The following is a 12,721-nucleotide window of genomic DNA, read 5'->3' as shown; positions in this document are numbered from 1 at the left end:
CACTGTGGCCTCAGTTATCTTTAACTTGGGTTCGTTTTTACTCACTGTTTACTGATTCTGTTCTGATTCTGGGCTCATTTTTCTTCATCATAAGCTCCGTTTTCATCACTTCTGCTTTATCTTTCCTTACTTTGGGTTCATTTTATTTCAACTTGGGCTCATTTTCCTCTCTGTGGGCTGATTTTTATTCACTGGAAGCTAGTTTTTTCTCATCATGGGCTTGTTTTTCTGCACTGTTGGTTTATTTTTCCTCACTGTGGCCTAATTTTTTTAAACTTGGGTTCATTTTTTTCTCGCTGTTTACTTAATTTCTACACTGTGAGGTCATTTTTCTTCACTGCTGGTTTATTTTTCTGTAACTTGGGTTCATTTTTACTCACTATTTACTTCTTTTTGTCTTATTGTGGGATCATTTTTTCTCTCTGTGGGCTCGTTTGTCTTCACTGTAGGATCATTTGTCCTCACCGGGTCTCATTTGTCCACAATGATGGTTCATTTTTCTATATTGTGGTTTCATATTTTCCTCACTGCAGCTCATTTTTACTCACTGTGGACTCTTTGTTCCTCGCTGTGAGGTCATTTTTCTACACTGCTGTCATATTTATTTTCACTGAGTCTCATTTTTCCACAATAATGCTTCATTCTTATTCACTGTATTCACATTTTTCTCCACTGAAGGCTGTTTTTTCCTCACTATGAGCTCATTTTTCTTTAACTTGGGTTCATTTTTTCTCACCGTTTGCTTCTTTTTTTCTCATCACGGGCTCATTTCTCTCTTTATACACTGTTGACTCTTTTCCCGTCACTCTACGCTCATTTTTCTTATCATGGACTCACTTTTCCTCTCTGTGGGCTCATTTTTATTCACTGTATGCTCTTTTTTTTGACTGAAGGGTGTTTTTTTCTCATCATGCGCTCATTTTTCTTCACGGCTGGTTTAGTTTTCTATCACTTGGGTTCATTTTTACCAACCGGTTACTCAGTTTTTTCTCATCGTGGGCTCATATTTCGTCACTGTTAGTTTGGTTTTACTCACTGTGGGCGAATTTTTCTTTAACTTGGGCTAATTTTTTCTCACGTTTACTTATTGTTTTACACTGTTTGCTCTTTTTCTCCTCACTGCGGCTCATTTTTCTTCACTGTGGGCTCATGTTTCTTCATTTTGGGCTCCTTTTTCTCCACTGTTATTAGCTTTTCCTCACTGTGAGCTCATTTTCTCACTATGTTCTTATTTTTTTATTACTTCTGAGTAACTTTTCTACACTGTCATCTCGTTTCTCTCATTAATTATTATGCAGATCAGCCTGACAGATTTAAACCTAAAGAAACTTTTGTGCTTCAGCTCCTGCAGCACTAATTGTTCTAACGAGGTTCTTCTATAGAACAGAGAAGCTGATCAGAACACATCCTATAGATGACATGTGATCATTATCAGTGTTCACCATCAACCGTTGGACACTCGGTCAGCTCTGAATTCTCTGCCAGTCCTTTAAAAACGAGCCGTTTGTGCGTCTGAGCGAGCAGCTCAGGGATCAGGCGTTTCCCACGATGCACTGCGGCTGCGTTTGGGCTCCAGACGCTCACCTGGAGGTTCTGTCTGCGTCTCTGAATGACGTCGGCGCTGATTTACTGGAGCGGGAACGAATGAACGAAGCAGCAGCAGCTCTCCTACCTGGAACCAGACGAAGGCAGTCGAGGTGAAGCGTTTCCCAGACTCTGATTTATTTGCGGCCGCAGGATCAGCATTGAGCGCCGCGCATCGATTTTCTATTTTCTACTGTTTTAAATGGACGCCTCCTTCTGATGTCCGGACTAAAAGGCTTCTAACTGTTTCTGTGTTTAACCTGAAAAAGTGCTGACGAGGTCCAAACAGCTTCATCAAACAGTTTAATGAAGCTGAATGTGGATATTCGGCTGCATGACGAGGTGATAAATAACACATCACTGAGACGGAAAAAATCACCAAAATTACATCATTTATTAGAGTCAGAAACTGAAAAAAACGAAAAAATCCCTGGATTTTTATCTTTCAGATTGTTGTTGAACTTATTGTGTGTGTTGTGTGGTTCCATCAGGAAAATTAAACACATGTAAGCTTATTTCATCAAAATTGCTTGAAGAGAAGTGGTAAAAATAAACCTGATTCTGCAAGTTTTAGGTTGAACTGCAGCCAGTGTTTCCTCAGAGGGAGACTGAGAGGAAAATAAAACCTCCTGGATCAATAAATAGATGCAGCCTGGATCAGCACCAGAGAACAGAGGAACCAGTTGGTGGAGATACATCCAGCATGGAGGAAGATCTTTCTACATCTGATGGTGGAACATCTTTCTACATCTGATGGTGGAACATCTTTCTACTGATGATGTAGAGCCTGTAAACATGGACATAGTTCTACATCTGTGGTATTTCCAGTGTTGGTAACTCTTGTGGACTCTTGGAAACGTGTTGGTCTTGTTGATTCCAGGTATTGTTTTCAGTTTTGTAAAGTTTTTCCTTCTTCATGTTCTTCTGGGGCTGCAGGGTGGTGCAGTTGGTAGCACTGTTGCCTCGCAGCAAGAAGGTTGGCGGTTTGCGTCCTGGTGGGGGCACCGGAATCTTTCTGCGTGGAGTTTGCATGTTCTCCCCGTGCAGCGTGGGTTCTCTCCGGGTTCTCCGGCTTCCTCCCACAAGGTCCAGAAACATGTTGAGGTTAATTGGTGATTCTAAATTGTCCATAGGTGTGAATGTGAGTGTGCTTGGTTGTCTGTCTCTAAGTGTAGCTCTGTGATAGACTGGTGACCTGTCCAGGTGAACCTGCCTTCACCCTGAGTCAGCTGGGATAGACTCCAGCCCCCCCGCGACCCTCGTGAGGATTAAGCGGTGTATAGATGATGGATGGATGGCTGGATGGATGTTCTTCTGGTTCCACAGAGGACTTTATATTCTAGTCTTAAATTTAAATCACAGTGAGTAAAAACGCGACCGGATCAGAACCCACCAGCGTGACGTTAACCTTCTGAAACGTCCATGAAGAAGCCGCTGATATTTTGCAAACTGAGAGCGATTTGTAGTTAATGAGCTAAAACGAGCAGAAGCGCTGAGAAGGTTTTTCATCGGCTGCCAGGAATCCTGCAGCAGAAACTTTGGCAGGTTTTCATTCGGAGCTTCGTCCCGTCCAGAAAATATCTGGCTGCTAAGATGAAAAGATGCTGCATCGCATCACAGACATGCAGATCTGAGCAGCGCTGGCGTCCGGCGGGAGGAAAACCCCGAGAAACCGAATTAGAGCTCTGAAAAGACAATAAAAGGCTGAGAGGAGGACGCGTCAGCAGCTCGTAGCGACGGCAATAAAACCGCTGCTGCTGCTGCTGTCAGGAGGAAACCAACGTTATCCGAGTTTTTAATAAAACAGAAACGGGTTCTAATAATCGTGTGAGCAACAGAGAAGAGAGTGGGTTTATTCTCAGAGTGACCTTTGCTCATGTTAATTATCTGCGTGGAGGTGCAACAGACGCTGCTTTTTACGGCTTCTTTTTCACTCTAAGGTCACGGCGTGCAGAGAAAAGCTCCCAGCGCGTTAGGACGGAGGAGAAATAACCAAGACAACACCTGAAAAGCATCAAAAAGAGCACTTAAAAACCCAACACGGCGTCCAGAATCATGCAGATGAACCCTCAGACGTGATTGCAGCCAACGTTTGAACCCAAACAGTGACTCAGCAGCTTCACGGGTAGAAAACACTGATGAAAACAAACGTGTTCACAAGTTAATTAGAGCAAAATGACCAAATAGCACGAACAGCTGGTTGCTCAGTTTGGACTCCTGGTTGCACAAATCAATCGGTTTTAACTGCTGCCAGACATTTTCACAGCTTTTAGGAGATGAAATGAGCAAAATTTGATTTTAAATTAAAACCAAACAAACATTAAACCTAAAAAAACTAAACATCTAGAGTCTAGTTTTACTTTCATGAGGCTGAGAGACGCTCGTTTCAGCCTGAAATCGACGTCTTCTTTTAATATAACAAGAAAAAAACTCTAAATTTCACGCAACATTTTCCTCTTTTGACATTTTTCCCTCACTGTGATTTTAATTGAGTTTTTCCTGCAGCTCTGTGGAAACAGAACAAACATGAAGAAGGAGACAGAACTCAGAGATGACTGAGTTAGAATGAGAGAAATCAGAAAAAGAGAAAAAGTTCATCATTTATTTTACAACTACCTGCTCCTCTGCTCACTGTTTCTGAGTCGTGCTGCATTTATTTATTGATCCAGTAGGTTGGATTTTCCTTCAAAATTGTCGTGAAGGATTTCAAACTCGTCTAAAGCGACATAAAATTGACTCGAAACTTCCCTAAGCCAACTCAGGAATTGTCCAAAATAACTCAGACTGTCCAAAGTTCCTGTGAAATAGTCAAAAATCCCCTGCCATTGGTGAAAAGGACCAAAAAAAAGGTTCTAAATGACAATTTTCAAGTCTTTTTGGACACTTTTATGTTATTTTGGGTCATTTTTAGTCTCACAGTTGTTCCAAACACGTCTACAGACTTTTTTTCATCTGTAGAAAGATGTTCCATCATGCTGGATGTATCTCCGACAACTGGCTTCTCTGTTCTCTGGTTCTGCTGCGTTTGTTTATTGATCCAGTCGGTTGGATGTTTTTTTTTTTTCAGTCTAAAATTGTCCAAAATAATTTAAAACACGTCAAAAGTAGCATGAAATTTCAAAAATGACACAAAATCTGTTGAAAGTAAACAGAAACTGTCCAAAATTTCCCAGAAAATTATTTAAAATGACTGATTTTGGACAATTTAATTCTAATTTATGTCCCAGTGGTTTTTATCAATATTGGAAAAAAAATGGAGGCACATTATGGAAACGTGACTATTTCCATTTTTACAGCCTCTAACAGTCTCGTTAACTCGTTCATCATTTATTTTATTGATCCTGTAGCTTGGATTTTCATCTCAGTCGCTCTTGTTTTAAGCTTATTTTTAATTTTCTTGTTCTTTCAATTTTTACAGATTCTTACTCTGATTTTTGGAAAAAAAGAAAGAAAAGAAAACATTTGACACCTGCTGTTGTTTTGGGGGATTTAGAGGGTTAAATAACAGATTTTTAAGAGAGATTTTAGACGATGTTTTAAAGTGAAAAGAGGCCGACTGTTGTTGAATGTTGGGAGGATGATGTTCCTTTTAAATTTAAAAATTCCGATATCGACATATATTTGGCGATATTTTCTTTACATCAGAGTTTTTAATGCAGAGAGGAAGCTTTGGCACCAAAATTGTACAAATTTAAGATTCACAAAAACAAAAGAAAACAGTTTTTTAAAGCCAGTTTTGTTATTCGGGGTTTAATTTACTGAAGCATCACAGACTTTATTGTTTAGAAATTACTGGAAAATTAGTCGCGGTTCTGTGCTTTCAAGCAGCTGAGCTTTAAAACACCTCTTGACTAAACTACGCTCTGCATCAGACACCAACTTCCTGTTTTATTTTGAAAGCCCCTCTCCAAACACGTCTTGTACTCGTTAGCCTCACCTGTCCTCCATCAGGCCACGTGCTGCTGCTCTCTGTGAGTTTCAGTTCCTTCTTCCTCGTCTGGATTCTCTTCTTTTGGACTTCTTCTGGATCCTGTCGGTGCCTCGGCTCTTGTTCGCTTCCTGTCGGCTGCAGTGAGTTTATTAAAGTTCGCTTTGGTTCCACCGACCTGCTGACGATGTTTAGTGACAGAAACACTCGACAGATTCTCGTGCTGCTGATTTAAACGTTGGAGTTGCTTCCTGTGTTTCATCTGCAGGTCGACAACCTAAATGCGTTCAGATAAAGACTCTAAAAGAACCTTTAAATCACTGGAGATGATTTTCTGTCGTCTTCGAGCTGCTGTGAATTACAGACAGACAGTGTTTCACCGTATTTCTATATCATTTACTTTTTACTCTTTATTTTTTGGTGATTTTTTTCTCACAGTTTCCGTTTCCTCGCCTTTATTTTACCTCCACTTGTTCCAGTCAATCCGTTTAATCTTCACGTTCCCAGATTGTAGTTTCATCACCAAAGCTGCCAAAACAAGCAGTTAATAAAGAAACGCGAAGACGAGCCGGATCCCAATTTAAAGCATCCGTCGGCTGATGTCCATTTTAACCGCCAACAGTGGGCTGAACGAGATCTGTAGCTGATGGTTAGCGGGTCGGACGCCGCCGTTTGTTCTCCCCGATGACCGACCAGCTGCATATTTGTCCATGAATTATTAATATCTGTTCTTATTAAAGGGATGGAGCTGCTGCTGTCTGTCTGACTCGCTCAGGTTTAACAAGAGGCTGATGGAACATAACGGACGTTTCTGACAGATTCCATCGTTGTGGTGGGTTCTGGTCGTTTCTGAATTCATAAATTCTCTGTAAATAAGTTCCTCAGCGGCAGCCGGAAGGTTCTTCTGCTGTACGACTCAACATATTGTAGATGTTGAACTATCTCCATGTTGACAGCCTCCACAAACATCAGCCGTAGAAAGATGCTCCACCATCAGATGTAGAAAGATGCTCCACCATCAGATGTAGAAAGATGTTCCACCATCAGATATAGAAAGATGTTCCACCATCAGATGTAGAAAGATGTTCCACCATCAGATGTAGAAAGATGTTCCACCATCAGATATAGAAAGATGTTCCACCATCAGATGTAGAAAGATGTTCCACCATCATCTGTAGAAAGATGTTCCACCATCAGATGTAGAAAGATGCTCCACCATGCTGGATGTATCTCCACCAACTGGCTCCTCTGTTCTCTGGTTCTGATCCAGGCTGCATTTATTTGTTGGTCCACTAGGTTGGATTTTCCTCTCAGTCTAAAACTGTCCAAAATGATTAGAAACGTAGAAACGTATACATGCCCACATAACTTAAAACTTCTCTAATGTCAGATAAAATTGTCTAAATTGACTCGAAAGTCATCTGAAATAACTCAAACTGTCCAAAATTACTTTAAAATTACACATATCGGGCCACTTTGGACGTGTTTCTGTCATTCTGGACAACTCTGAGTCCCACAGGAGTCAAAAACACCTCTAGAGATGTAGAGACCAAAAGTATACATACCGACGTCACGTAAAACTTCTCTAATGTCACATTAAATTGTCCAGATTGACTCGAAAGTTGTCCAAAATAACTCAAACTGTCCAAAATTACTTTAAACTTGTTTAAAAATGTAGTTAAATTTGCACATTTCAAGTCAGTTTGGACTCTTTATTTTGGTCATTTTGGGCAACTCTGAGTCCCACAGATGTTACAAACACCTCAACAGACTTTTCGTTTCTCTGAACTCTCCATTTCTATTTTATTTTTTACAGGATTTGGTTATTTGTTGGTGCGTTTTTAAACAACATCTGTAGAACAAAGTGATTCTGATGGAATAGTCACGAATTTTAGGCTTAAATTTGGTTGATTTTTTGACAGAATGGCATTTTCAGGAAGACCAAAAAGCTATAAAATGCTCTGTTTTTACAGTTTCTGGCTGGTAAATGGTATTTTTTGGTGTTTTTTTGTTTGTTTGTTTGTTTGTTTTTCCTTGCACGCCCTTCGATCCTGTTGTTTTAGGCTCTGGAGGATTAATTATTGAATTATTCCGGTTTTTATGACGTTTGAGTCTCAGTGAAATCCCATTTTTGAACCTTGAAATCAAGATTTTGCTGCTTTTAACTGAACTTTTCTCTGTCAGATTGTGTTTTATTTGACTTGCTGTGGTTACTGCTTGGTGCACCATGTTTGAAATCCGTTTTTATTCTTCATACTGCATTAAAAAAATGCTGTTTTTTACAGAGACATGTAGAAGTAAAGGGGTTTCGATGAGATATCACAATGTTTGAAGCTATTTTGGGCTGTTTTCCTACGTGATGCGTTCACATGCTGTCAGAAAGCAGAAAATCTTGATTCTTTCTGTGTTTTATTTACAGTTTTTGTTTTGATAAACGGTGTATTTCTGGCATCTTATTAAATCTTAAGGAAAACATGCTTCTCTCAGCTGCTGGCAGGTTTTGGGATGATTCACTGTTTTGGCTTCTTCACTGTGATTTAAAATAGAATATCTGATTATTTGCATATCTTTTTAAAAGCTCAATAGGTAAAATATAAGGATTTATTTGAGCGCCTGACAATCGGCTGAAGTTTTGGGGTTAAAAAAAAATCACAGTTTTTCCAGTAATTGGCCGGATAGAAAGCAGAGAAGATGGAGATGATTCAGTCTGACTCAGCGGTTTGTTCAAAGGCTTTAAAACGAGGCTTCAGATGATCCAGTTTGATTCTGACTCCTTTAGTTCTCACTGAATCGACTCTCAGAGCAGAGTTCTGCTGGATGTTCGGTTTATTTTCAGCAGAACTTCCCCCTCTGAGAGTCTCTTTGGCCTTTTCTCGGTGACTTAATCGTCTCTCACTCTGTTTTCCTTCCCGTCCAGAGACCAGCTTCCTCCTGGGAAACGCTCAGATCGTGGAGTGGCCGGTGGTTTACAGCAATGACGGATTCTGCAAACTGTCTGGTTTCCACAGAGCTGAGGTCATGCAGAAGAGCAGCACATGCAGGTAAAGCTTCACCTTCACGGCGTTCAGAGCTGCAGCGGCGCCTCGCTGTGACCAAACATGCATTAACGTTAATCTGTGCATCTGCATCCTGAGCGCTGACGTCCGCCTCGATCAGCTGCTGGCTTTGTGCGTTTTTAACGGTTTAGTAGCTGGAACAATAAAAACCAGCGACGTATTCACATTAAAGCAGCCGCATGTTTCCTGGATCCTGATTTATCCTGAAAAACATGAGTGACCGTGAAGGTTTTAACTCACATCCATCCATCGTTTAAGCTCAGAGAGAAACATTAAAGACTGTTATTTAAACTGTAAACTCTCTGAATGATAATCATAGGAGGCGTTTCCACGTGATTAAGAAGCTTTAACGCTTCTGTTCAATCAGCCTGTTTTATTATTCAACTTATTTCCAACTTAGTTTAATCAAACTGGGTCGAATAATTTCACAGCTTCGCAAATTAAACAAACTGATGAAATTAATTGAAACCAAACGACCAGCAGACAGTAAAGATGCGGCAACTCAACAGTTAGATGTTGTTAAAGAAGGATGTAAATGTGTAAATAATGTTTTTTACTGTGATTTTAGATATTTTCTGTGATTTAATTAAACAGGAAAAAACCACAAAATAATAATATAATTAAAATAAATATTTTTCAAATAAAAAAAATAAATACAATTTTAAAATATAAAATTTTCCCAAATTTTTAATACATTAAAACTATATTTTGAAACATAGTAATATAATAAATTATCATTTTATAAAAATACAGAATTTTGATTTGGACGGTATTTACAATTTTGGGTGGTTTTAAATTTTTTTTCTGTAAAATTTAAATAATACTTTTTACTGTGTTTTTAGATGTTATCTATATTTTTTAAAAACAGGGAAAAACTGCAAAAAAAAAAAAAAACACAGCAAAAAATGTACTTTTTGTTACCCTAATATATATAATTTTTCCTTAAAATATCTGTTAAATATATATATATATCTTTGTCAGATTTTAAATACATTAAACGTTTATTTTGATGGTCAAATATTGTAAAATAATAAATGACCATTTATAAAAAATACATATTTTTAATGTGCACATTATTTATAATTTTAATTTTGTAGTTTTTTAAAAAAAACATATTAACGTGAATTTTATTTTAAAATTTTTAAAATACAGTAAATTGTGAGAAAAAAAGGTTTAATGTTCATTTTTTTACTGCGTGTGTTCAAACTTACATTTTGAATGAAACTTATTTTGCTGCGTTTCAGTGCGGTTCTGGTCTGTTTTAAAGGTTAACATGTAAATAAATCTTCTGTGATTTAACAAATCAGAAAAAAAAATCTCTTAAATAGCAGTAAATTGCTCCAAAACATCCAGTTAAAGTGTTCAGTGTTCTTTTATCAAAGGTCTAATGTTGAATGAATGAATGTTTGAAGGTTGTTGTTTTAATAACGTTCCTGTTTGTGTGCGATGAACCGTCTCTATGAGCTGATCTGATAAAACGCACAGAACGCAACAGAAGCACAAAACCCAGAAATCACCTTCTGAAGGAGCGACTGTCTGAAATGAATCCAGCCTCCAGCTCCGTGTGTCGCTCCAGTGTCACTGAAGCCTTTTTAAAACTTGACTCCAAAGGACGGTTCGTCTCGGAGCCGACCGGAGGCCATGTCCTCGACCTGCCCGAGGATAAAAAGGTTTCCTCGGACGCCGAGCTGAGATTTATTCCTGCTGCTGAACGCCGAGAGGACAGAAAATCCCTGCGAGGGCTCAGACTGAGCGGCTGCTGCCTGACTGATGGAGGGCAGCAGCCAGTTACAGGCGTCCAGAGACACTTTTCGGGGAGTAATCTTTGATCTGTGGACTCCTGCGCCACAGTTTGGCTTCATGACAGCGGTGCAGAGACATCAGTCACGTGCACTGTAAAAAAAACAAAACCACAGGTCCTGCTGCACTGTAAGAAACTGGCAGCTTCCCCTCGTTGATGGTGCTCAATTTAAATGAGCTGTTTTCACAAGAATCATTTTATGCTGCAGTAAAATTAGACGTCTACAAATTATGTCAGTAAATTAGAAATATAAAATAAGTGGTTCCAAAGTCTTCACCTCCTTCATCTGCAGGTCCATCAGTGATCCTGTTGGTCTCCATCAGCCTGGACATCTGGACAGTTTCACCTCTTTCTTCTCAGGTTCCACAGGGATCATTAGTGAACAGAACCTATTAGGTCCAGACACGAACTCTCAGCTGGACTGATTGATGGAAAACAAGTCTTCTCCATGTCTCAGTTCTCCTGCAGACTGCATCAGGTTGTCCTCCAAGATTTCTCTACACTTTGCTGCATTCATTCACCCTCTACCTTTACAAGCCTTCCAGGCTGCTGCTGAGAAGATCCTCACATCATGATGCTGCCACCACCGTGCTTCACGTCATGATGCTGCCACCACCGTGCTTCACGTCATGACACTGCCACCACCGTGCTTTATAGTGGGGATGGTGTGTTTGTGATGATGTTCAGTGTTTGGTGTTCAACAGACATAGCTTCTAGTTTTATTCTCATCAGACCAAAGAACCTTCTTCCAGGTGACTTCACAGTCTCCACATATCTTCTGCTGAACTCTAGTCCAGATTTAATCTGAGCTTTTTCCAACAGAGTCTTTCTCTTTGTCTGCTATAAAGCTTTGATGGTGAAGAACAGACAACAGTTGTATGAACAGTGTCTAACATCTCAGCTGCTGAAGCTTGTAGCTCCTTCAGAGGACTCATAGGCGTCTTGGTGGCCTCCCTCACTCGTCTTCTTCTTGCTCAGTCACTCATTTCTTGAGGACGTCCTGCTAATAAATTCTCGTCCAAAAAGCCAAATCCAGTTGACCAGAATTCAATGTTGAAAAGCAGTTAAAGGGGGAAACCTCCACGGGGGATGAATACCTTTAATAGATGCTCTATCTTTAAATAAAACATCCGATAATAAGTTGAAATCTTCTCTCTTGCAGTTATGTGTTTTTTTAACTTCTGGGAATCCGTTGTGGTTGGTGTTTGGTTATTTGCGTCGCTCTGTATTCATTAGTTCCTGAAGACGCTGCGGCTGTTGGGGAGGAAAGTCATCAGTCAGAGTGATTATATTAGCACAGATTAAAGTGTCCTCAGCCCTTTAAGGGATAATTACAGCCATGCCAGGAAACGCATTTCTGCTGCCGCTGCATCAGTTCTTTCCATAAAAGCTCAACATAAACCTTTACGGTACGACACCGGGCCGCTGCAACCAGCCGATATACTGACGGAGAGTTAGAGGTGGAGGAGGTCGCGTTCAGAATCGATCGCTGCCGTTTGTCACGACGCTTGTTTCCTTTTCTCTTCCAGTTTTATGTACGGAGAGCTGACGGACAAGAAGACCATCGACAAAGTCCGGCAGACGTTCGACAACTATGAGTCCAACTGCTTCGAGATCCTGCTGTACAGAAAGAACAGTGAGTTCTGACAGAGTTACACTTAACTCCACGTCACTGAGTCCAAATTACTGTTGTCACCGAGTCATCTGATGAATACTTACTCAACCCTCTGAACAGCTTCTGGGAGCTTCTCTGCTCCTGTCAATGTCTTAACAACTATGACAGGAAGGAGGGACTTTATTCAGGTTTTGTGGAGGCTTCACATACTATAGATGTTTAGTTATTTCCATGTTTAAGCCTTTGCAGACTACTTCTCTCTACTCAGCTGTAGAAAGATGTTCCACCATGCTGGATGTATCTCCTTTCTGAGCCATGCTGTATTTTTTTTTTATCCATCCAAATACTCAAAACATGTCAGAAATTCCTCATCTGTCCAAAGCAGCATAAAATTGTCCAAACTGACCGAAGAATCGTCCAAAGTCACTGAAAAACAGTCCGACGTCACTCAAAATGTGTTCAAAATGATAATTATGAGTCATCATGGAGAAGTCGTTTGGGATTTTGGACACATTTTGAGTTATTTTAAACAAAATTTGAGTACTTTGGACAATCGTGAATCCAAACCCCAGAGCTTTTTACCAACACTGGAAAAAATTGTGGCTCCACATACTGAAGATCAACATCAGTGGAAAAATGTTCCACCATCAGATGTAGAAAGATGTTCCACCATCAGATGTAGAAAGATGTTCCACCATCAGATGTAGAAAGATGTTCCACCATCATCAGTAGAAAGA

At 39.8% G+C, this 12,721-nt stretch overlaps 1 protein-coding gene across 1 annotated transcript in view; it reads left to right on the top strand.

Moving 5' to 3' along the window:
* The window catches only part of kcnh5b (potassium voltage-gated channel, subfamily H (eag-related), member 5b), a 143,226-nt gene that overhangs the window by 3,007 nt on the left and 127,498 nt on the right, over positions 1 to 12,721 (top strand). Inside the window, exons 2-3 of the mRNA XM_008283422.1 lie at positions 8,430 to 8,553; positions 11,899 to 12,005. Coding sequence (XP_008281644.1) covers positions 8,430 to 8,553; positions 11,899 to 12,005 — 231 coding nt within the window. The remainder of the gene's footprint in view (positions 1 to 8,429; positions 8,554 to 11,898; positions 12,006 to 12,721) is intronic.

This window comes from Stegastes partitus, unplaced genomic scaffold (genome assembly GCF_000690725.1).
Source record: "Stegastes partitus isolate 25-593 unplaced genomic scaffold, Stegastes_partitus-1.0.2 Scaffold310, whole genome shotgun sequence".
NCBI classification, from domain to species: Eukaryota; Metazoa; Chordata; class Actinopteri; family Pomacentridae; genus Stegastes; species Stegastes partitus.
Note: the sequence above shows the minus strand (reverse complement) of the source record. Positions and strands in the feature narration are given on the sequence as shown.